The following is a 26,803-nucleotide window of genomic DNA, read 5'->3' on the forward strand; positions in this document are numbered from 1 at the left end:
AACTGGCCAACAAAATCACCAGTTTCATCCCAATATCAGAACGAATCGCACTAATACAGTTAGCAGGTAATAAGATCAACCTGAATGTGCTCCAGGTCTACGCACCTACAGCGAACAAAGACGATCAAGAAATAGAATCGTTCTACGACCAGCTAAGCAACACCTTAAAGCCGTTGAAGAAGCAAGACATTACGGTCATCCTCGGTGACTTTAATGCCAAAGTCGGTCAAGGAAAACTACAAAACATAGTCGGAGAACATGGCTTGGGGACACGGAATGAACGAGGTGACAGGCTTGTACAGTTCTGTCAAGAAGAAAAATTTAGCGTCGTAAATACTTGGTTTAAACTACCTCCTCGACGACTGTACACCTGGACCTCGCCACAAGACGCTGACAACAATATCGTCAGGAACCAAATTGATTACATCTTAATTAACATCAGATATAAGTCAAGTGCCCTCAGGGCAAAAACGTACCCTGGAGCTGACATATCATCAGACCATAACCCAGTGACAGTAACACTACGCCTCAAACTGCGATCAGCAAAACACACAAGAGCAACAAAAAGATTTGATCTGGAGAAGCTGAAGAATAATGCCTTCAGGCAACAATTACAGTTGCATCTCAACAATTCAATCAGATCGATCGAAGCAGCAACAACAGACGTACAAGCGTTCGGGCGTTCACTGAAACAGTGCATCAACGAAACAGCAGAAACCCTGCTGGGACATCAGGCACCGAAAAAGAAACAACGGTGGATGACCCAGCACATTCTAGATCTAATGGACAATCGGAGAACACTCAAAAGTGATAACAACCGGGAAAAATACAAAGAAATACAACAAAAGATCAAACAAGAAATACGAAAGGCGAAGGAAAAATGGATGGAAGAGCAGTGTGCAGAAATTGAAAATCTAATCAAGAAAAATGATAACTTTAACCTGCACAAGAAGCTCAAAGAAGCTGGAAGCATCTACAAACTGACTCCTATCCCAAGCTTATATACGGACAACAATCAACTTATATTAAGCAAACAAGCCAAACTTGACACCTGGAAGAACTACATATACAATCTGTTTCGCGCCAATAGAAAACCAGCAGAATTGCAACAAGTGCAGGAAGACAATCTCCACATACTAACATCTGAAGTGGAACATGCCATTAGTAAAGCAAAGCCAGGCAAGGCCTGTGGACCTGACCAGATTCACGTGGAACTGCTGAAGCAGCTGGACTACAACAACATCCAACAACTAACAAAATGGTTCAATCAAATCTACAACAACAATGTTATTCCATCTGACTGGCTCCAATCAATCTTTGTGGCCCTACCAAAAAAGGCTACCAGCCGAAAATGCGAAGACTTCAGGCTGATCAGTTTAATGAGCCAGGTGCTAAAAGTCTTCCTCAAGGTGATTCAGCAAAGAATAAGATGTAAATGCGAACGTGCACTAGGAAACACACAGTTTGGCTTCTGCAGGGGGCTGGGCACCAGAGAGGCAATTTTCTGCTTACAAATACTGCTACAGAGGTGCTATGAACATCAAAAAGAAGTGTACATATGTTTTATTGACTATGAGAAAGCCTTTGACTCAGTGGACCACAGCCGCCTAATTAATCAACTGAGAAAACTTGGGCTTGAAACTAACGATATCAACTTTATCACCACTCTCTACTGGAATCAAACAGCCCGGCTCCGCTATGACAACGACCTGACAGACCCAATCCCAATACAAAAAGGTGTCCAGCAGGGCTGCCCATTATCTCCCATTGTTTTCAATATCTATTCAGAAATGATTTTTGACCAAACACTGGCCGACAAGGAGATCGGCATAAAAGTTAATGGACACTACATCAATAACCTAAGATATGCTGACGACACAGCATTAATAGCGGATTCCGAACAAGATTTACAGACTATCTTGAATGAAGTGAACACAAAAAGTCAAGCATGGGGTTTACGAATCAACAAAAAGAAAACAAAGGTGATGAAGGTCAGCAGGACTCCTAGCGAAATCACGATCAAATTAAATAACGAAAAGTTGGAGCAGGTACACCGCTTCAAGTATCTTGGAGTACTAATTGATGACCAGCTGAATCACGAGACCGAAATCAAGAGCAGAATCGAACAAGCCAGGCAGGCATTTACCAAATGGAAAACACTCCTTACCGACAGAAGCTTGAATATCATGCTCAAATTACGCACATTGAAATGCTACATCTGGCCAATTCTACTCTATGGTGTAGAAACTTGGACTCTAACAGCAGCCACTACAAAAAAGCTCCAGGCCTTCGAAATGTGGCTCTACCGAAGAATGCTGAAAATTCCGTGGACGGACAAGATAACCAATGCACAGGTCTTGCAGTACATGCACACGGACCGGGACCTGATCAAAACCATCATCAGCAGGAAATGCAAATACCTAGGCCACATTGCTAGGAACTACCAAAAATACCATCTACTGCCACTCACCCTGGAGAGCAGGATTGAAGGCAAGAAACGTCCAGGTAGACCAAAAACGGCCTGGCTAGATAACATCAACACCTGGTTTCACATGACAACAGCACAAGTTCTACACACAGTGCTAGACAGAGAACAATATCAAAATGAAGTCGCAAATGCCATTCGGCAGCATTAAAGAAGAAGAAGAAGATATTTAAGTCTAATTCAAGATTTAATCCTATTTGAAATTTCTATAAAAATTTAATAATTTTAACATGTTTCACTCTATTATCTATTATTTTTATCAATAATATTTTTTATTGTGTCATTAGAGAAAAATTTTTTAAACAAGCTTTTGCATATTGAGGTGTGTAAGCACAAAATGAGAAGCATCTTTTTAAGTGTTTCTTTTATTTTTATGAACTTATATTTATATTTATTGTCCTATAGTTTTTTAAAATCAATTTTATTGATTCTTCTGTTCAATATTATGCTAATATTGCTGATCATATAACCATAATTCATGGCATATGTTAAATTGCTTGTAAGACCTTTAAATAATTTTTAAAATAATCAATTTTATTATGATTGCATTCAATGAAATATGAATAAATTAAATATTGATAGGTTGTTCAATAGCTATATTTACAAATGGAAAAAAATATTTCCAAAATTCTGTATTCTTATCTGCATTTCTTTGTTAAAGCAAAGACCAAAACAGAACTGAAAACATATTTTCCATTTCTGCTTTTGCCATTAAATTTTAAGTGTTCCTGGCCTAATTCATGAAACAATGCCAATTTTATTGAGTATTTTTATAAATTTTAAAATATTTTGGTTATTTACACATATTTACATAGTTATTATGATCAGCAATATTTTTAATGAAATTTTTATATTGTTGATGAAAGTAATTTTACATTATTTTCATCAATATAACATGTAATGTAAAACTTTAATGAAAAGTTATCAAAATGGAAAATAGTAGAAACAACTTAGAACATAAAGAACACCAGTAGTTAACTGAAGAATCTTAGTTTAACAAAAATGTTTTTTACTTTATATACTTTTCAAAAAATTTTTATCATTTAACGTTGCTGGTAATTTTTTATTAACTAGTTTATAACAATGTACAGATAAATCTGTAATGCAAAATCAATTCTGGACCAGTTTTCAATTAGCATAACAATAATTTCTGTTAGTCTGTTTATATATGGATTTCAAATTAAGCCAATGATAGTGGTATAATTATTACTAATCAGTTATATTTATGATACTTAGTTGTAGATCATAAATATTCCTAATTAATAGCCAAAATAATAACTGAATTGGTAGTACTTTATCGGGTATTATGCTATTATATTAATTAATAAATAATTGTCATATTAATTAGAAAAAGGCAGAGATAGTGACTCTACCTATTTCTAAATAGGTAGAGTAGCTGATTTTAATATAATATATGTATATAATAATACATTTGGAAATGATATGAGAAAAAGTAACTAAACTTTCTAAAAGTCATAAATTATCCTCTCATCCAGAAGGTAAACTACTTTTTGTTTTAAAAAGAAAAAAGAAATTGGTTCTATGTCTACAATAGGGACATCTGACTGATGAAATTGTGGTATTCTGTAGTATTAGACTATTAAACATCACACTATAAGCAAGTACAAGACATGTACCTAGAGATTTTTGAGGGTTTGATTTGGTTTTTAAAAAACACTTTTTGAATCAATTGATACTTTTCCATCACTAAGAGTGAGCAGTTGTTGAGTGAAACAGCTGGCAGATAAATCATTTTTTAAGTGAGTTCATATGTTTGTTTTCAGCTTCAGCTTGTGCACATATCTCCAGAGATATATTGCACTACTAAACAGGAAACAACTAAATGACTCAGGCTTTTAATGATGCTTAAATGTCTGTAAAGTTCAGTTCCTACTTTTAAAAAATTGTGACAATAAACAGAAACAGAAAACAAAGAAAAATTCTATTTATGTATCAACTCTGTTTTCTGAAAATACAGAATGCCCTTTTACAGAAAACAGAAATTCACATAATATGGAATCCCAACATAAAAGCTAATATTATTGATAACAAATTCTTTCATAGCCATGTAATGTTTCACATTCAATTTCTTGTTTGTGCAACTTTTTGAAAGTTAAATATCAATAGATATATAAAGGTCTTCAAATATATCTGTATATGTTTATATTTCATTGTAAGCAATTGAGGTTTCATGTAAAATAAAATAATTTTTATTTTATTTTATTTATTTAATTGATAATTTGTTTAATATTTTGTTTTAAATTTTAAATATAAGAGTTTGAATGTTCCTTTGTTTAAATGTTCCATTTTTTTGAATGCCTTTTCAACACAAACACAAACGTTTGACTTCACAACTAAAACACAAATGTTTGAATTCAGTTGCTCAGGTGCAACTGAAATCAAATGTTTGTGTTTTAGTTTTAATAAACATTTCTCAGCAACAGAAGTTGATACTGTTACTTCATTAAGTTATTTTATTCTATAGAAAATGAAGCTAGCTAGGTAATAACTGTTGTAATTTTCAAATATCTTTGAATTTTAAGCTTAGATTTTTCTAGAAATCATACATGTATATAATTTTTACTAAATTTATTTTTATAACACTTATAATATTTTTATCTATCCATCTTTTTTTGTTTTGTTTAATGCTTTAAGAGTTTGTTTTAAAAGTACAAAAATTCAAAAATAAAGAATTATAGCATTTTCAAACTGTCTACATTGAAAGTACTAGAAACTTTTATTTAAAAATTTTTTTATGCTATAATTTTTCAATCCATTAAATTATATTGTAAATTATAATTATTGATANGGGTAAATCTGTTGTATTATTTAAAAAGTCTAATAATGTATTAAATCTCACAAACTATGGATTGGATTGATTAATCCAAAAACACTTCATATGAAAGAAATAATTAATTTTTCATGCCAGATTCTTATTAGATAAAAGTTTAATAGAATATTATTACTACTATTAAATACCTTTACAACTCCATCAAATCCAGGTATGGTATTTACTTTAGCTTCTTTTGCTAATTTTTTACTTTCAATTTTATCTCCCATTGCTTTGATTGCATTGGAATTTGGACCAATAAAAGTAATGTTAGCTTCACTCTATAAATAAATATATTCAATTCATTCTAAATAGTGCATATTTAAATACAATTATATGACAAATATGTTATCTATATTTAATTTATAAATATATAAGAACAGTTTTGCTCTTGGCTGTCATGACTGTTGCCATGTTTTTTGCTCATCTAAATGAAACCTTTGCATCACAGTATTTGGCATATAAGACAACAATATTTCTCTGTTTTATAAATGCCATTGAAAAGAATGTTTCATTATTGCTAATTCAAATTTTATTGATAAGTGCAGGAATCAAANCACTCTATAAATAAATATATTCAATTCATTCTAAATAGTGCATATTTAAATACAATTATATGACAAATATGTTATCTATATTTAATTTATAAATATATAAGAACAGTTTTGCTCTTGGCTTTCATGACTGTTGCCATGTTTTTTGCTCATCTAAATGAAACCTTTGCATCACAGTATTTGGCATATAAGACAACAATATTTCTCTGTTTTATAAATGCCATTGAAAAGAATGTTTCATTATTGCTAATTCAAATTTTATTGATAAGTGCAGGAATCAAATGAAATCCTGCCCCACTATAATAAACCTTCTCAAGAATAATTTTGAAACATTAGAATAAGCAAAAAATGGAAAAGGTTGTCCTGTAAATTTAATGAGGAAGTATTCACTGAAGTGATTGATTATGATTTGGATGCAGTGTTGGGACAAACTAGTAATATATTTCAATCACAAAAAGATACGGATTCAAAAAGTAGGATATTCTTCAAATCTTGATTACTTTGAGTCTATAACAAATCAAGATGAGGAATATTTGTTGAAATTGCTACAAACGTTGATGAGCAATAATTTTATTGAAATTAATACATAATTAAAATTATTAAGTCAGATGTTCAATCTTTAAAAGACAATAATAAAACTATCCAACCTGAATTAAAAGTCTTCACTATTCAAATTGATAAATTAGAAATACTTTATTGGAATTTGAAATAGTTTGCCAAAATCTTGCCAAGAAACTTGATGATATTATATTTTCCTTTCTCTTCATCATACTACTTATTGTAATTATTTCAGTTTTTTAGAAAATAATTACTAATACTAACTCTAACCATGAATGATATTGTAGATGTATTGAATATACGAGGCATGTCCGGAAAGTAAGTACCGTTTTGAAAAACTTGCATAAAAAATATTTTTTCAAAACAAAATTTATTTTTACATGAAAAAGCATGTCTGAAACTATTTTTCTACATAGTTACCACCATTGTTCAGACATTTGTCATATCGGGAAACCAACTTGTCTATACCCTCTTCAAAGAAAGATGCCGCCAGTGAAGACAGCCACTGCTGAACATCGGTTGTTGCAACAATCTCATGCAAAACAGTTTTTTAAATTTGTGGAAACTCATCACAAAGCAATCTTATTGTGAACTGTCTGTTTTCAGGAATTTTTTCATTCACTTTTGCAACCAAACCATCATTGACAACAGAAGGCCAGCCACTCCGTGCTTCGTCATGAACATCAGTGCGTTCAGCATTGAATTGTCGAACCCACTTTCTAACCATTCCATCACTCATTACATTTTCACCATAAATCTCTACAAGTTGACGATAAATTTCAACTGGCTTAACATTCTTTGCTTTCAAAAACCGTATTACAGAATGCACTTCACAGTTGGCGGGATCGGCAATAGTCTTAAACATTTTGAACGCTCACTAACACGTGGAAAAACAATCCAATCCGGCTGTAATGGTGTCACTGGACTGACAATCAACTAGAAAGATGTGTGCGCAGGTGCCAAACTGCAATACTACCACTGCAATGGTGGTAGAACGAAACGGTACTTACTTTCCGGACACGCCTCATAGTTCTGACAATTCAGTCATTAAATTAACTTTAGGCAACAAAAATAATAGAAATTTTTGGGAAAAAGACCAAAACTTATGCAATATAATTTATCTAAAACATTTTTTTTCAGACTTCTGTTGTAGATCTCACTATAGAAGGTATAAATTTGTATCTATTTAAAAAACAGTTGGAAAACAGAGAGTAAAAAATTTAATATGTAAAACAACTGTTTTATTGATAAAAATACAATTCAATGAATTATGTAAATGACAAATTAATTGAAGTGCAATATTTTTAGAATAATTGACTTGTCCTCTTCATGGGAAAAAATACAAAGCAATTTTTTGTCAGTATATTCAGCTAATGTTCAAAGTGACTTATCACAATTATATTCTTATCATTTTATTCTATAGGAATATTCAACAATAGGTTTAGTGAAAAGATGGAAATTTTTATTTCATCTACAGAATCTGGAAGATACACGTCTCAAATATCATCAAATTATGGTTTCTGTAGAATAAACTAAAAATGTTGGAAGGCCTAAAGGCTATCTGCTGTTATACTTTACGAGTCTTTGGGTAAATCTGTTGTATTATTTAAAAAGTCTAATAATGTATTAAATCTCACAAACTATGGATTGGATTGATTAATCCAAAAACACTTCATATGAAAGAAATAATTAATTTTTCATGCCAGATTCTTATTAGATAAAAGTTTAATAGCATTGTCTATCGATGTTAATGAGGTTTTGATAAGTAAAACACAAAATAAATACAAAATATTTCATAAGCAGTTTCAACATGTATAGAATGTCTTCTTCAGGCAAAACAAGAAAAATTTTAGAACGTTGATATGAATTTCAATATTAATGTTAATTTGTACTAATTGGAATGCACATGCTAAATTTAAATGGTGCACTATTAAACTTACACATTTAATTAACGGTCAAACTATAATTGAAAATTATTGGCAGCTGTAATTAGAGCTCCCAAAAATATGGGTTTTGCTATTTAGTAATTTAAAAAATTAAATTATTAAATAGCAAAACTCATATTTTTGGGAGCTCTAGAGTGGGCCTATTACATAGTTCTAATTTCTCAATTAATAAAGTTTCCCAGATAAATAAACAGTTGCAGTTCTCCTACTGTATGGGAATGGAAGATTCATTCTGCAGGGGGGTAAAGTAATGATTGAGATGCCTTCTAGATTGTTCTGCAGAAATTTTATTTTTACAAAATGTCATCTTGATATTCTAATATTCAACTTTGCAATTTTTTACTTGTGGCATCGATATATGTCAAAAGTGCTTGCAAAATATTTTGTGTTTATTTTGTGTTTTACTCATCAAAACCTCATTAATGCCGATAGACAGTGCTCTTAAATTTTTATCAAACACTTTGTAAATTTAGAAATCTAATTAACATATTTATCAATGCCCAATGTAAACAGTTGCATTTCTTATGAATAATAGACTAAGCAGACATGGATGTCATCAAATATATTTTGTTATAATTCTTAATGTATAAACATTTTGAGCTTTAGCCCCTTTTCAATACATGCTACAAGATACAATAATCTAAATCTGCAACTACATAAAATAAAACAAACATTTAAAACTCTAAATAGCTTTAAATAACATATTTAATAAAATTTTTTGCAACTGATATAAATATGCACTATACTGCCTGGAAATAACCGACATACAAAGGAGTTTGTTGAACTGGAATTCAATTACAATCAGTACAATGTAGGTCTGCCATTCACTGCTATCACTGCCTCTACTCTTTGAGGAAGACTTTTAACTAAATTTCTGTAAGTACTTCCAATGTTGTAATTCCAATGTATTTACGATCCAATTTCCAATGTATTCTATCACTGTTGATCACTAAGATCTTACATATACTATTATGGCTCTTACTCTGTTTTTTTCTAAAATTATCATTACTGAGTAAGAAAACAACCAAGATGAAGAAACATAAAAACATAGAAGTACTAAAAATGTTAAAAAAAAAATCAAACATATAATAGGAAACTTAAATATAATGTCAAAGATGTTAAAAACATTATTCTGAATATCAAACATTTAATTTTGAATTTCATTTTTCAAATTACTCTAAAATTAATATTTTAAATTTTATATTCTATTTTGGAATTGTATCTAATGAAATGGCATAATGTTGGGGTCATTGATTTTGATGAAACTTTGTGAGATTATAGTACATCCACAACAACTGACATGTGCCAAGCAGTAAGGTGCAATACTCAAAATTAAAGGAGAAAATTGAGGTTGAAAACTGCAAAAAACTTAAAACCTTTAGAATTTGTGCCAATATATAGTGGCCGGTGGCTTGGTGGGGGTATGCTGGTTTCATAATTGTGAGATTTGTTTTTCAAATCTCAATGATATCAATATATTATTGTTATTATTTTATACAAAATTATAATTTTCACTTTATTCTTGGTACTTTTAAATTTATTATATTGTCAGAGAGAAAAGCTGATTTATTTTTAGAAAACAATAAATGCACAATAAACAGGATAATAAAACAATAAAATTCATCTGTTTTAAGTAACAAGTCAATGTTAAAAGCGATTAACAAATGCTTCTTAACAATATTTATTTAAAAACAAAGCATTTTCTGTATTTTCATATACAGTATGTACTTACTCTGGCAACAAAGTCGTTGTTTACTCTAAATGTGTCTGTAATTGCATCTTCATTTGCTAAAGAATGAAAAGATGGCTTTGATATCTCATGCTAACATCAATAGCATAGAAATTTGTTCTGCAGAAGAATCACTACACAACCATATTACAAACTTTACATATTATGAAAGCATCCTTCAAAATTAAGACCTAATTGCAGCTGAGATTCTTCAACAATTTCAGAAGTTGTGAAGGCAGTAGAAAAAACATTAACCACTCTGATATTTTTCAATGTGATATGGTACAAATGATTCTCCTCCAAATTAGATGATGATGAAGTGTTTTTAAACATTAATTAATCAAGTTTGTTTTTCCAGTGTCATGTAAATCTTATTGTAAAAATCTGCATTTATTCAATGCACACACTGCAGAATGTTTCTTGTTTCATATGCTTCTATGACAATTATCATCCACAAAATTGTGCTCATGGAAAGCAAACAAATTGAATAATTTTAATAAAAATGTCTTTTTTATTAACAAAATTGACATTGAAAAATGATAATTTTATTTAAATCTAATCCTCTTCCCAAATAAATTATAAATAAATGTTAGTATAAATCCCATATGCACTGTACATGAATATTCAAATATAACTTTTAAATAAGTATAATAAATTAAGTATAATTTATATATTTATTATACTTTTAACTATAATTTATATATTATTATANATATATTATTATAATTTATATAGATTATAATATATAATATTATTATACTTAATTAAATTTTTAACTTATTCTTGGTATTTTTAAAGTTATTTAAAAATACCAAGAATAAATTAAAAATTATAGTTTTGTATAAACAAAAAAAGAAAAAAATATATTGATATCACCAAAATTCGAAACACAAACCTCACGATTAGGAAACCAACATGCTCCCACCAAGCCACTATACAAATGGTGGAAATTCTAAAAGTTTTAATTTATTTGCAATTTTAAATCTAAATTTTATTCTTTAATTTTGAATATTGTGCCTTACGATCTTTGATTATAGTGCACCCGCAAAGATTGACATGTGCAATCTTTGGGGATACACTATAATCTCACAGTGTTTGATCAAAATTGGTGACCCCAATGTTATGCCGTCCCCTTGTAAGTTCTATTTGGACTGCTAATGCTAGACTAAATTAATCTGAAAAGAATATTCTACAAGATTCCTATAGGAATATATATTTTGATTACCTTAACTTAGCAGTTAATTTTATGATACTAACATTGTCACAGAGCAAATGACTATAGATAATTTTTGTAGAAACAAATTAATTTATTAAACTTAATTAAAAATATATTAGAATAATTCTAAAAGGAATGAAAGAAAGTACATGAATAAATACTGGCATCCACATTACAGAAAAAGAATAACTCCTTGTGTGTGTTCTTGACACACATTAAATATTATCCAAAAATTGGCTTGGCACATGTGATGTGGCTAGAAAATATCAAGACTGTGATTGCCAGCACACAACAGTTGCACATGGGTCAAAGTGAGTGGGTGGGTAAATGACCTTGAACTAGTTAGAACAAGTGTAGTAAGTGTCAACTTGCTACTGTTATTAGATTGCTGTGAGTGCAAGTGGATATGTTGTTAGCGTGTGTTGGAAAAATGGCCAGCTTGAAAGAGGAGCAGTGTATCAACCTGAAATTTTTGGTGAAATTGAAAAAAAAAAAAAAAAACTGCCACTGAATCTTTGCACCTGCTATGTGAAGCATACAGAGAGGCATGTCTTTCTCATGCACAGATTTTCTGAAAGCCCAGAGAATATGAAAGACAATAAATGTTCTGGATGGACCAGCAAGTCAAAAACCAAGGAAAACATGCAAAAAGTGGAACAAATTGTTTGAAGTGATTGAAGACTGAGCATAAGAATGATTGCAGACATGGTACATACGGATAAGGAGAATGTGAGACAGATTTTGCATGAAAAACCGAACATGACAAATGTGTGTGCTAAGGTTGTCCCACAGCTGTTTTCCCCAGAGCAGAAAGAGAATTGCTCTGGGACTGAGAACAGCTCCATATGACTTTTATTTTTCCCTAAAGTCAAGTCTGCTCTAAGGGACACTGTTTTGATTTGGTTTCTGCTGTCAAGAAAAAACAATGGAGCTTCTGTGCAGCCTTACAGAAGATGACCTGCAGCAATGTTATGATCAGTGAAAGTTGCAAATGCAGTGCTGTGTGAAAGCAGAAGGATCATACATTGAAGGGGAAAACAACTAAAGTGAATATATTACTCAAGATTTAAAGTTTCAGCTTCAGTCTTGTTATTTTCTAAACACATCTCATACTGCCATACAAAACACATCTAGCAGCAATTTTATATATGTTAATGTTGTTAATGTTTTGACTAATTCATGTAAATAAATTTCTAGTAGTTTTATACAATAAATTTTATGCTAAATTGTTTAGGAAATATTTCTACAAATAAGTAATAACATTGTTTTAAATTAAAAATAACTTTTCATTAAAGAAAATCATCAGATCTATCAAACTTCTAGTGGATATTCATGTTATAAAAGTGAGCATAAATAGCCAAAGGGTCGATTTCAAAAATTTTTAAATCTTTAAAACACATCTCTAAAAAAATAATCATGATTAGAAATCAACAAATAAAAACATACATACTTAAAAGCAAAATTTAAATTTAGCATTTAATAATTTAAATTAACTTAATTTAACTTAATAATTTAGCATTTAATCAATTCTAAATTATTAAGTTAAAATTCTTTAACAAGTATTGCAACATACTCTGTTGCAATACTTGTTAAAGAATTTTAACTTAATAATTTAGAATTGATTAAATGCTAAAAATTCCTAAAATATGTCAAGTTATGATTGAGGTAATAAAATGATTTAATGATTAGAGAATCATTAAACATTAAATCACTTAATTAATTTAACCAGGCATAAAAATTTTGGCAATTTTTAGAAATTAAACTAAAAATGAAGTTTTGAGCAGAATAAATCATGTAAGAAGTTACATTAATAATAATTACTGTTAGTAAATTTCATATGACTCGCAAATTTTGAATAACAAAATACTTTTTAAATATTTTAATTTACTTCTTACCAGCCGTTTTGCAAATTCCATATTTTCTGATAAAAATCCATAACCAGGATGAACCTATAAAAATATTATTATTATTATTATTATTATTATTTTAATTTATCTATTAAGCATCAAAACAATCTAATAAATTTAAATAAAAAAAACAAAAGTACAACCATAAAAAATCCTGCAGGTGTTTTAGTTATATTTCTAAAATATAATAAACTTTATTATATTTTAGAAATATAACTAAGAAAATGCCTGCAGAGAGAAATGAAAACATCAAAATACAAGAAAATTTTGTATACAGGTATAAATAAAACTTTATTCATTTGAACCAAGATACTGATTCAATCTCTCTAATTTCATCTGCAAGTTAAATCAGTATAATAAGTCCTATTAATAGATTATAGTCACAATAGACTAATATTAATAAAATAATATTTAAAGGACTAGAAACATTAATTAATTAAAGTTATGGATAATTCAATAAATCCTGTAAAATGTGTGATCACTGAAACAAGTACTCTAGTTCTGTGTGTGTAATCCACAAAAAAATTTCTAAAAATAAAACCTTTGCATAACTTGTCCCACTGAATATTCCACACCTATGGGAATAGCCATATCCCCACAGATGCAAGTTCATAATTGCAATTAAAAATTATCATATAACCTGCATTCTCCTTCAAATTGTCTTTTAAAGATAATATACATATCTGTAAGTTATACACACAGAAATGTGATGATGATAATTTTACCAAGGTTAAATTTTCTAAAAATAAATGGTTTAAGTATGAAAACACTAAAAAAGTAAAAAAAAAATTGTAATTTAATTCAAATAAAAAGTAAAAAATATTTCTAAATTTGTAATATGCAAGCATTAAGCTGTAAAAGAGACTCAAACTTTTAAAATGAAAATGTAGTATTTACTGTATATTAAAACTTACTGCTTGTGCACCAGTCTTTTCAATAACTTTAAAAATTGCATCCATATTTAAATAACTTTTGTTTGTTGGTGCAGGTCCAATACAATATGCTTCATCAGCAAGTTTCACATGTAGCTTAAAAAATAAAAATAAGTATAACATCAGCTCTTTCAATAATATAAAATATATAAAAAAATAAGAAACTTACAGCCAAAGAATCCACATCACTATGAATAGCAACAGTTTTAATTCCCATCATTCTACAAGTTTTAATTACACGACATGCAATTTCACCTCTATTTGCAATAAGAATTTTATCAAATTTCTAAAAAAAAAAAATTTTTATTATATTTAACTACTTTTTATCAACATATTCTAAATATGTAACTATTAAATAATAAACATGTTAAAAACATTTTATAACACTAAAATTAAGTAAGAAAATAATGAGTTATTTACTGTGACATATTCATACATGCTGGGCTGCAATTTTTAATTATCTTTTAATTAGTTAAATCTTTTAATTAAAAACGTCATATGACTTCTGGTTCAGACTGGATGTTCATATATAGTTAATCAGTCTCTTGTCCTAAGCTTTTCATATATGGTGTCAAGCTTTGCGCAGAGGCGATATCGTAGCCAGCGAGGTTAATACGAGGCGCGATTATTGCTAGTTGAAAACTATTCCCATATATGGTTGTCAATTGTAATGTCTCACCCTTGTACATGATACTTCTCCCAATAACAATTGGAGTCATGCTGGTCATCTATCTAACTCTGCAATTTGAAAATTGTAGCCCAACAAGTTAAATTATTTATACATTTATGTATAAAAGTATAATTATTATTATATACAGTACTTGAAAATTATTGTTCTAACCACAATAAATGCTGAAATTTCTTGCAGATATCTATGGTTTATCTGTATTTAAAAGTTAACTTAAAAGCAGATGCAAATCTTATCTGTTTACTAATTTGCAATTATTAACTTATTAATACAATGCTATTTTTCTACAAATAGAATAGCTTAGAATAAATTTGAAGAAATTTAATTTAATGTTTAAATTATAGATAATTAAAGATAACAATAGCTATAATAATCAATTAATCTCATTTGAAATTACAGTGGAGTGTCGATTATCCGAAAGTCAATTATCCGAAAGAATTCCAATCGGCAAATTTAAATTTTTGCCAGTGCTGTGGCGCTGCAATCTTTGGCTATGTCTTGGGCTACTCAAATATTTTACGTTTTTGATACTAAATTAACTTCTGAAGTATAATTTTTTATTGTTTTTATATTTTTCAATATATTTATTTTGTTTGTACAAAATAAAAAAATAATTTTTAATGATACAATAGTCTTCGTTAGGCTTAACATCGACAAAAATTCAATGTGAAGCGACACGCAATGAAGAAAAATTTTACATGGGATAGGTTAATATATTTATTCATACATAATTGGTTATCCGAAATATCGATTTTCTGAACAACCCCAGTCCCCAATTGATTCGGATAATCGACACTCTACTGTATTAATATTTGAATAGATAAAGAAGAATAGTGTTTACCTCTTCATGATGATCAATTGGATCAGTTACATAAATATTACATAGATGAGATGATGTATTAAGTCTTTGTCTAGAGATGATTCTTAATTTCTAGGAGAAAAAATTAAAAAGAACAATTATAAAACATTTAAAAGGAATAGATTTTATTTCTATTTATTCTTATAAATTCTGCAAAACAATTTTTATAAAAAAATATAATAATAAATATGATGAAAATGTATAACAACAAATCTATCTTAAGTATTTACAATTATTATTTTTAAATTAATGATATTTTATGTTTTTTATAAAAAGGCATACTATAAACTGATCCAATCTTCAGATAATCCTGTCTTACGCTAATTTAAATCTGATTTACTTTTAGAATCAGAAACTAGCCAGACAAAGTAAAAATCTTAGAATAATTACATAATTAGCTTTTGAAATTTATATACAGTATGTGCCAAAATATATAGTATTGAAATGAAAAGACAAACAATATTACTTTGTTTTCATTTGTGAGTTTATTTCTCCTGAAAGAAACTAACATACACACCATTAACATGTTGATTTACCACAGTATGCATAATGTAAGTGTTTGAACTGCATATTACCTCACTGTAGACAGTGTTCATATCATTCATACAGATTCTCAAATATATCCTGGAACTGGTTGAACAGACCCTTCTATTGACAGAGTACACTACCACAACAGTGAATTTTGTAGCAATAGGCAGCATAACTGTGTTACTTGGGTGCTGTGTTATTAAATCTCAAAATTGTTCTGCCATCTTTTTCAAACTCAGTCCCCCTTCATGACCACTTCCATACAAGCAGAAATACTCAACTATGAATATTTTTTCCTCCATCAAGAGACCCATTTCCAAAAACAACTGCACAACACAACTTCCTTTTCACTACTGGGAATACATGCAGCTGGAGTTATGCCCAGCAAATGCATGTGCACGTTTGAGATGCACAAGTTTCAGTACTGTATATTTTGGTGCATACTATATATGTAACATTTGCAATAGAAATAAACATAAGGAAATATATATATACATTTATAAAAGCATTAATGTAATGTAATTTTATAAGTAAAAACTTAAACAGTAGTAGTGATAATAACTCTATTGCAAGTCATCACCTTATCAAGTTAAGTCAGTAGTTCCAACAAACTATAAGGCAATAAACTTCCAGTAGGGTTACCATGTGGACCTTAAACTTTCCAGTAGGGGACCTTACCATGATGAGAAATAAAGCAAAAAATGACCCATAAGCAGTGTCTGACTCAGAATGGATGGCTGATTAACAGCATCTGTTACCCATGTTAGAGGACTGAGTTATAAACACCTGGCTTTAGATATATAAGTTTGTCCACTTCTGTGGAGATAACAAAACCAGCTAAGATGTCACACGGGTTAATAAGGTCCATGTTTGTGAATAAGGCAGAGACTTATATTCAAAAAATCTGCCACAGTCTCCTTTGGCCACCAGCACAGACCCAAGTATAACTATGCATCACAAATACATTCACAACTTCATTCATTCACAATGGACAACACACACCAATCCAGCCACCAACCACCAAGACCAGAAAACTACACCATTGGATGAAGTTACAAAACTCAAAACATATCACGACAGCTTACAGACAGACATTACAAATAAATTCACACAAACACACCCATATCTCATTTTTACAGAAAAAAAAACTTGAAGATCCCAGTACAAAAAGTTCACAAATCACAGTTTTTAAAAAAACTGTGCTTTTGATACAGAAGCATCAAAAACACACAAACTTTACATTTAAACTAAAAAGTCAGTTATAAAAGATATTTAAGTCCCATTTGGATGGTATGTTAGTTTTTGGTTGTAATGAAAATTAAATGCAAAACCTGTACAAAACATTGTACCAGTTAACTAGCAGCTTTAAATCATTTGATGTTTATATCACTTAGTATAAAGAAAAAGGTGACATCCATGAATTCCGTGGATGCCACCTTTTCTGTGGAAATAATTAAAAATAAAAGGTGAAAAAATATGAATGTAATTGTTAGGAGTTAATGTTAAAAATACTAATAAACAATGTCGTAAGTGATTTTCATTAGTATTACTAAGATTACTGGTTAAGATTGGAAAAGATGATTGAGTAATACATGCATATTTCACTGGTTATTTTTGTTGGTTATAATGGTTACTATTTCAATTAAAATATCATATTTCGTTAATGTACAGGTTGTTAACATTGAAATTATGTAAGTATAGTGCTGTAATGTACTGTACATACATTATATCAATAAATTAAGCTATTATTTGATATTATAGCAGGAAAATCAACTACTATACTGTACTGGGTTATATTTTGTAGATAAATGCCCACTCTGTATGGAGATAACTATGAAGCATGTCATATTTTAAGTGATTTTTGACTCTCTTTCTCCCTTTCCATAAAACTAAATGCACACAGCATAGAGCAATGATAATGTCCCAACATTCAAATTCCCTTCCCTTAAATATGTGACAGTTCATGAGCATTCCTTACACTAATGCAACCAGTATGAAATAATCATATTGTTAGTTTTAACAAACTGTATTTAATAATAATTTTCATGCTCCATGTTTGATCAGGTACTGCTTCAACAGCAGCAACCAATGCGCAAGAGCTTTGTCTCAAAAACTTCTTAATATGGAATATGCCTTTTTCACTAAGCCTCTCAATGAAATAATGTCTGAAATGTCTCTATTGAGATATCTGATGATAATGATCAGTCATTTCATAGCTGCAGTTTCTGTTTTATTTAAGACAAAAATATAACACTTATCCACTGTTAAAGATATATTGTTTGTTTATTTTCTGCAGTGGCTAGTTTGATTTTATCACATTCAGACTCTACAAGCTAGTCTTTATAGGTCATAATTAAGCTATATGTACAAACACTTTTCATAACTGAATAATGGAGAAAATATTATTTTTGAAAATAAATGAAAAACTGAATTTGGTTTTCCATTTCCATTGTGATATTATAATAAAAATCTTTATGGAAGAAAATAAATAGAATTTATCATTAAGATGTTAAACTATTAATCAAAACAAGATCAAACAAATTCAAACAAAAAAAATTCCAATATATTTCCTTTTCACTCCTTGTTAATAACTTATAAGTTTAAGATAACTCCTCATTTTAAATTGAAGTAAATGCCCCAATTAAGATTTTAACTGAGAAGTTATTTCAAAGTTAATAATAATGTATGTGTTAAAAATATAATATGTGAATATAATAAATTTCTCTGATCTGCAAGGAATGTTACACCTATGTCCCCCACCAATTTAGATGAATTTGAGCACAAATAGTAGTGTTTGAATTTGATAAATCAATCCCAAGTCATTTCATTCTTCAATTTCTCCAGGAGCACATAACATCAATAAAAAAGCAACAAATTGCCACTGCTTTAGATACTCTACCCTTGGAGACAGACACCATACACATCTAGATCAGGCAAAACTTATACACAATTCAAATAACAAAGCACATATATGGCATTTGGAAAAAATCAAAATTTACAGAGCAGAAAGGGAAGAATTGGCCATCAACTATAAAGACAGCAACTCTCCAGCCCAGGAGGGGAGAGCTGTATTTGAGCTCCAAAAAATTACACCCCAAGATCATATATATCATTAGTACAAACCAACCAATTGGGACTTAAAAATGGCAAATTTTAAAGATTCCAATGCATGTAGCATTCTATTTTTACATATAAAAACTAGTGTTATTCTATGTTCATTACAAGCATTATTATTTTATTCTTTTCAGCGATGAATATTTACAAATAAATATGTCTGATACATTTTCCTGTTCAAGACTTTGTTAAGAGCAGACAATGTTTTCAGATTTGGAAAATAAGGAAATTGGACACAAGAGGACATTTTTGAATAGTGGAGGTTCTCTGCTCATAGTTGGGAAACACAAAGAAAAATAACAGACAATGAGAGGAAATTTTTGTTATTAAAGTTAAGTCAGTATGAAACTCAAGTCCAGGTTGATCTAACTAACATTGCTAACTTAAACTTTAAGGCTAGTGATACATAGTTGCATCGTTTTAAGAGTTGCTATAAACATTGGTAGTCAAAAAAATAACATGGCTAGTTAGAAAAACAGCACTGCAATCAGCAGAAAATATTATGCAGGCAGCAAAGACCTTTCAGGATGACATAAAATCCATATCAGAGAACTTTGACAATGACCATATATTCAACACTGACCAGTATGGTTTCCAATGTGAAATACTGCCTACAAGGACTTACACCTTCAAAGGTAAAAGAAATCAATTTTTGGGTATGCTCAATCACCAAAAAATCTGGCAACATACAGCTACACTGTACAGAATGTTATTAATTAATAGGCTGGTGATATTGTTGTCAACGTTTTATTATGCTTACAAGAACGCAGGGAAGCTTTGGGCCAAAAGTTCAAGCGGAGATTGATATTTTCACACCTCCTAACATCACTGTCACTTGTAGCATAATCAGGCAAAATGAGCAAGTCTCTAAATTAATTCTTTTTGGAAAGACAACTAGTCCCAAACTTAAAGAAAAGTTTCCTTCTTGTGATATATTCATGACACACAAGTGTGGATTCATATACAAAATTCATTGGTTAAGATGCCAATATACCAGAAATTACTTTAAAAATTGTACCAGAAAACTGTATTTGTCTGGTAAAGCCTCTTGACACCACTTTTCATTGGTAGTAAAAACACCTTGCCAGAGAAATTCTTACAAGTCTAGAGGTATTCCTCAATGCAAAAGCACACAAGGATGATAATTGGAATCAGTGGCGTGCCGTCATTGGAAGCGATGGAAGCGCCGCTTCCCTTGTATTTTCTAAAAAATAAATACAGTACATATTGCGCGGTTATTTTCATATTTTAACGTATTTTGAATTAATTAAAATTAATATTTTATTATAACCGCATTATGTATCTTATTACAAATTTATATACTACACGTGAAAAAAATGATAAGATCGCTATTGTATATTCGAATATCAGTGTCGGATTGGAAGCGCTGTATCAGCAGAGCCGGCCCTACCATAGGGCAAACGGAGCAGCCGCTCCAGGCGCTAAGTCCTAGGGGGCGCCTCAGTGGTAAAGAAAATTAAAGGATATAAATTAGGGGCAACCAAGGGGAGCGCCATAATAGGATCTCGCTCCGTCCTAAAACTTGCCTCGGGCCGGCACTGGCTGTATGGTCGAAACCGGATCAGCTTCCAAGCAGGCAGATTATACGCATTCGCACATGCGCTTTACAGAGCACCAACATCACGCGGTTTAAGCTGGTGGAAGCTACACACACATGTAACGTTTCCAATGATTCTATCTACAGGACCGATTCTAGGCTGTTAGCCGCCTGCCTGCTAGATATTTCGTGATTCACACAATCGGCCGCCCTCGCCCGATTGTGTGAATCACGAGTAGATTTATAACTTAACCCAACCGATAAGAATTTACTGATATGTTTTTATGATAGTTTCGTATAGTTGACAGGAGTTTTAAAAAATCCATTAAAATATTTGATATTTTTATTCCGCTTTCCCATCTTATATTACTTACGGATTTCAATGTTAAACCATTGATATTACGATTTCGTATGTCCCATCTATAAGGGAATGTAGAAAAAAAACGTGTACAATTCTTGTACAATGTTAAAAAATTAACTATTAGTTTGGTAGCATCATTTACAACCAAATTTATTGAATGAGACGCACAAGATACAAAAAAAAAGCTCTAGAATTTATTTTCCTTAAATTTACGATTTATGTATCCGTTTGTCATAAAAATTTGTCTTTCCACTTTTTTCCCGAGACTACAAATATTCGAGTACAAAGTAACTGGTTTCGACTTATTTCTACTTAAGAAGTAGTTAAATAATTAAGCGATTAGGGAATTGGGGACATAAACAAAACCCTGATGAAAGAGCCGAAATTTTACTTAAACAAAAGCCTAACCGAACCAATCTCTAGCCGAGTACAGTGGGACTGATTTCTTCGAAATATTAGATGTAATAAAGACAGACATTTTTCCAGTTCAACGAGAGTGATCAGAAAAGTTGTAAATTTTGGAAATTCCCGTGGAGGACACCTGGTCCTAAAACGAATTAGTTAGAAAACAAATGACTATTAAGTTTAACATATTTAGATTTTTACAGCTATGGTGAGAAACGTTTAAAATCTACAACAACCCTGTCGCGTCCTTTGAGATATACTAGTGATGCGACAAAAGAGGCATTTGACATTAACCAATATCGGCACCCTCGGAATTTGGCATGCATGCACGCACTGCATACCTACCAAGATCGTCTCTGATTCCATCCATGAGCCACTCGTAGGGAGCAATTTTAACTAAGTGAATTGTTTTAAGATTTAAAAAGTAAAGAATATTTTGTTATTTATATGTAAGTTTCATCACAAAACTATAATCATAATTTTCTTTAAAAGTATATTCATACAATTGAATATTCTGTACCAGGTATGCATAATTGTATATCCATCACACATTTTATTTTATCAAATAAGTTTTTATAATTTTATTTTTAATTTTATCCCTTATATTATCGCTAGCAATTTAGAATATAATTGTGATATTGAAAATTTATCTTAAAAAAGTTTTGGCTCGAAACCATATAAGGAAAAAGAAAACATTATTAAAAGAGAAAGACCAAAGACTAAATTAAATATAAATACGTCAACAAAAAATTTTTTTGAAATTTTCACGATAAAATTTATGAAGACGTAAAATAGCTTTGTGGATGCATAGAAATGCAAAAATTGTTTTGTTGGCTCGCCTACTATTTTCAAATAAAATTAGTGTGTGGAATAAGAATGGCTTTGACTATTTGAGTATAAGAATGGCTTTGAATATTTGAGTAAAGCTGGCAAAAGACACGAAAATCGTAAATCTCGTATCGATTCTTTCGTAAAATTGAAGCAATTTGGAAATCAAAGCAGAATAGAATTTAACATTAGTAAACAATATAAAATAAATATTGAAAATTATAACTTAATTACAGATAATAGATATATTATATCTAAATTAATAGATATTATATGTTTTNTGATAGCCCGTTTGGAGTCGACTGCGCATGACATACAACGACGGAAACGGGAAACGTGCATTCGAACTTACATATTTCGAATTTAAAGTTTTTACGAGCTGCATTTTCCATCAGAGATTCGAAAAAACCTGAAGAAGAACCGGTTAAGGGTTCGAAAACGTTAGTTTTGATTCGTTTTGGATCGTTAAGAGTTAGTAGACACACCGGTAACAGGTTAGAAAGAGGTAATTATATTAAAATATTGATGTAACTGTTTATAAGTTTCATTAAAATATTGATGTAAGTTTTTCTGAGGATATTGATATAATTATTAATTTGAGCAATTATTTATTGTGACTGGGCTGCACCACAATGATGGGCTACAATTTTTAATCATATTTTTAAAATTTATTTAATATAAAATATATGCTCTCCACCTCAAATTAGTAGTATCTTGCCCCTGTACATCATACTTTTCCTGTTAGCAATAGTCATGCCAGTCATCTAACTCATTTCAGGGGAAAATTTTTGAATTGAAATAACATGACTTCTGGCATGTATCAGAAGTTTCTATATAGTTAAACAGGGCTCCTGCTCCTAATCTTTCCATATCTGGTCTTGTCTTTCAGCTAGCTAACTTCATTCTTGTGATTAAGGAAGGACAGACAGACATCAGCCAGACGGATGACCAACAGTGGGAGTAGGTGTACAATTTTTTCAAATTGTAACCCAATAATATGACTAATGTGAAAGCTATTTGTGATACTTAAAGATTTAATCATGATTGATATTAAATTACTTTCTCTTCAAATAACAATTGTGTTAGTATTTTAATGAGTGATACAATATCACAGCATAGATAACAAACATGCATTAACCTTCTCTTGTTGCTCTTCTTTCTCAAGCAGATTAGAGCCACATGACTGAACTACTGTATTACTTATCTTCCAGAGTAGTAGTTCCACATTCAATTAGTCATAACTTGCTCATTATTGCCCATAGAATGAAACAATTTGGATGACTGCATTATCATATCAAACACTACATTTGTATCAAAATTCATTAGAATTGGTGTAGTACTCCTTGTGAGTAAATTCCTATGAATGATAGTGTGAAAATCATATTATTTTAACAATTGAAGAAAACAAAAGATATAGTCTACAGTCCAGATACATTTAGCAATTGAAATGAGACATTTACAACTACAACATTTTTATATTGTTTTCATTTTTTACATGTATGTATTTATTTACTTTATTTTATTGTTTAATGACACTTATTTTAATATTATTTTTTAATATTTAGGAATGTTCTATTTGTTCAAATAATTTAAATTCCTAATTTGATCCAATGTATTCATATCTGTGTAGTATAGTCCAAAAGTTTCTGGTCTGACCACTTTTAAATAGTAAATGGTGTATCATTTTGCCATTAGTTGATCTGATAATAAATTCAAATAAAAATTTCATTAAAATCTGTTAATTTGTTATTAGAATATCATTGACTTAACATGTATAGTCAAAGCAAATTTTGTAAATGCTTGAAATTGTGTGTCAAGTTATAATTAAATTTTTAACAAAAGACGGAGAATCAGAGGTTAGAGTGCTTGGATGCTGTTTATGGAAAACCTTTAGTGTAGCGAGGGGGTGAAAGGGGGTGTATCATTCACTGGGTGCCACTCGCAGAGGGGCACCCAAATGGTCTTCAAGACAAACTATATGTGTTTCTGAAGGAGGGAGGGGGCACCAATAAAGTGTCATGCCCTGGGTGCCAGTTATGTTTGCTATGCCACTGAAAACGTTGTTTGTATTCCATTGTAAAAGAATGTGGAAGACAAACCATGCCAAAGAAGGTGTACTGAAGTGGTTACCGAAGAAAACATCAGCATTGTGAAGAAGGAAGTTTTGGAAGATAGGTGGTTAAAACCATAGGGATTAGCAGCAGTATGTGCTATATCAAAAAACCACAGTGTTATGTATCCTACACAAACATCTTGATATAAATAAGGTCAGTCCAAGATGAGTGCTGATACTTCTTTCTTCAGTTCAAAAATAACAGTGATTGAGATGTTTCAGAGTGTTTTTATTCTTTTATGAAGAAAGAAGTTATTGTATCAATTTTTACTGGAGATAAAACTAGTCTTTATCATGATCCTCCATTAAAAATAGAATCAATGAAATAGTGTTATCTTGGTTTTCCAAAACCCAAAAAATCAAAGGTGACACAATATTAGAACTGGTAGCTACAATTTTTTGTGATTCTGATTTATTTCAAAGATTTAAATACCATTGTAACCAGAGAATATTATACTTTTTTAGTACATCAAATATTGGATGCCATTAACAAAAAATGATATGGTAAGTTATGTTGCTGTTACACAACAATATACCAGTGCAAACATCAAATACACGCTTGATCTGTCCCAAGTAATTACATTTGTTTTCAAAATTGAATCAGATTTGCAGGGAAAATATTCAAAACTGACAAAGAAGTGTAATCTGCACTAATGGCACATTTTGAAAAAAATTCATACTCTTTTTATAAGGATATAGAACTGTTAATAAAGTCCTGTAAGAAATGTATTGACATATGAGACTATATCAACAATATATTAAAGAGACTATATGAACAATAACAAAAAACATTTATTTTCCTCCAGTAAATTAGCATCAGGCTGGGAAATAGTGTTAACACCCGTCCGGTTTTCACCTGGACAGTCTGGGAATTGACTCACTGTCCAGGTGAACTATTAATTTTGTCCGGGAATTTCGTAGAAATAGTGAATTATGAAGAAACAAAGTTCTTGCAAATAGTTTTACAAATTTACACTACTTTAACAGTGAACATACTCACTGAAACTCATCTGCAATTCTGCCATGTTAGTCTGTTTACGCCGACATGTGGCATGCAACCTGTTGACCCTTTTTTCTTTTTTTCTCTTGTATGATCGTACACATCTAAGTTATCTGTATCTGCTCTTTCTTAATTTAGGTTACTTACGTTACTCCTAAGCAAATCCCTAGTCCGTAACTTTAACTGATTTAGAACCAACATGCACATTATTCTTCGCATTGTAAAATGACATTGCACATACATCAGGAACTTCTGTTCAAACAAACCTGACCTGCCGTCCAGGTCAGCGATTTTGAAAAGGTGGCAACACTACTGGGAAAGGTTTGGACGTTACTACATATGTTTCATTTTAGTCAGGGTTATTTTTTAGCCAGAATGCACTGGTATGCTGTTCCAGCAGATAGTTAAAAAAAGTATCAATAGAAAATACATAATACTGGCAATTACTCAATAAGAAAAATTCGATATGTTTAAGGCAAGAAATCTGATGACTGGCATGATAAAAATGAATGAAACAAATTGGACCACTGTATCGGACATAAAGGCAAATGAGGTGGAGACTCCACTTTCTTTCAGAGGTCATCTTTTGATGAACAGACAATTATGTTTGATAATCCTTGCTATGTTCTTATCAAGAGATAAGTTATGGAGAAATGCTAATGATAATATTTTGAAAGAAAAAGGTAAAAATGTGGTTACTAAAAGGGACACTATTTAGCAACTGACATTAAATCCAAAACAAGAAATAGGGAAGAAAGTGTAGAGAGATATACTGTATAAAAAATTTGGCAAATATTATAAATGCTACAATATAAATGTGCACATTTATAAAGAAAAAATAAATAATTATTAGTGTTAAATTAAATTAAACACTGGTTTTTAGCTATTGTTATATTTTTCCTAAAACAGAACTTTCATTGCCATTTATGGCCAGCTAGATGGCAAAGGTAGTTAAGGTGTCCTACCATTCTGGGAGACCTGGAATCAAATCTGGCAGGTCAGAAAAAACTGTAGAAATTTTTTTGAGTTGTCTGTCTTGGATATGCTGAGTGCCATCCCTCATCAACCAACTGTCCCAGTGTGGCCTGGCCAAACCCATAATGGGCTTGAAAAAAGACTGCCTTAGTGCTCACAGGGCATAAAGTCAAAAAAAAAAAAAGTTACCATATACAGTATGCATATCAGCAGTAAT

At 30.5% G+C, this 26,803-nt stretch overlaps 1 protein-coding gene and 1 non-coding gene across 2 annotated transcripts in view; one reads left to right on the forward strand and one right to left on the reverse strand.

Annotated features, from left to right (window-relative positions):
• The window catches only part of LOC111623479 (propionyl-CoA carboxylase alpha chain, mitochondrial-like), a 72,105-nt gene that overhangs the window by 39,443 nt on the left and 5,859 nt on the right, over positions 1-26,803 (reverse strand). The window contains exons 2-7 of the mRNA XM_023366066.1: positions 15,687-15,776; positions 14,327-14,443; positions 14,140-14,253; positions 13,214-13,267; positions 5,465-5,596; positions 2,217-2,247 (exon numbers count right to left, since the gene is read on the reverse strand). Coding sequence (XP_023221834.1) covers positions 2,217-2,247; positions 5,465-5,596; positions 13,214-13,267; positions 14,140-14,253; positions 14,327-14,443; positions 15,687-15,776 — 538 coding nt within the window. The remainder of the gene's footprint in view (positions 1-2,216; positions 2,248-5,464; positions 5,597-13,213; positions 13,268-14,139; positions 14,254-14,326; positions 14,444-15,686; positions 15,777-26,803) is intronic.
• Positions 14,732-14,869, forward strand: LOC111623490. Its single transcript, XR_002756441.1, has one exon. It is a non-coding gene; the product is annotated as a U4 spliceosomal RNA (small nuclear RNA).

The sequence above is a fragment of the Centruroides sculpturatus genome, unplaced genomic scaffold (assembly GCF_000671375.1).
Source record: "Centruroides sculpturatus isolate CEXI.00-Female unplaced genomic scaffold, Cexi_2.0 scaffold115, whole genome shotgun sequence".
NCBI lineage: Eukaryota > Metazoa > Arthropoda > Arachnida > Scorpiones > Buthidae > Centruroides > Centruroides sculpturatus.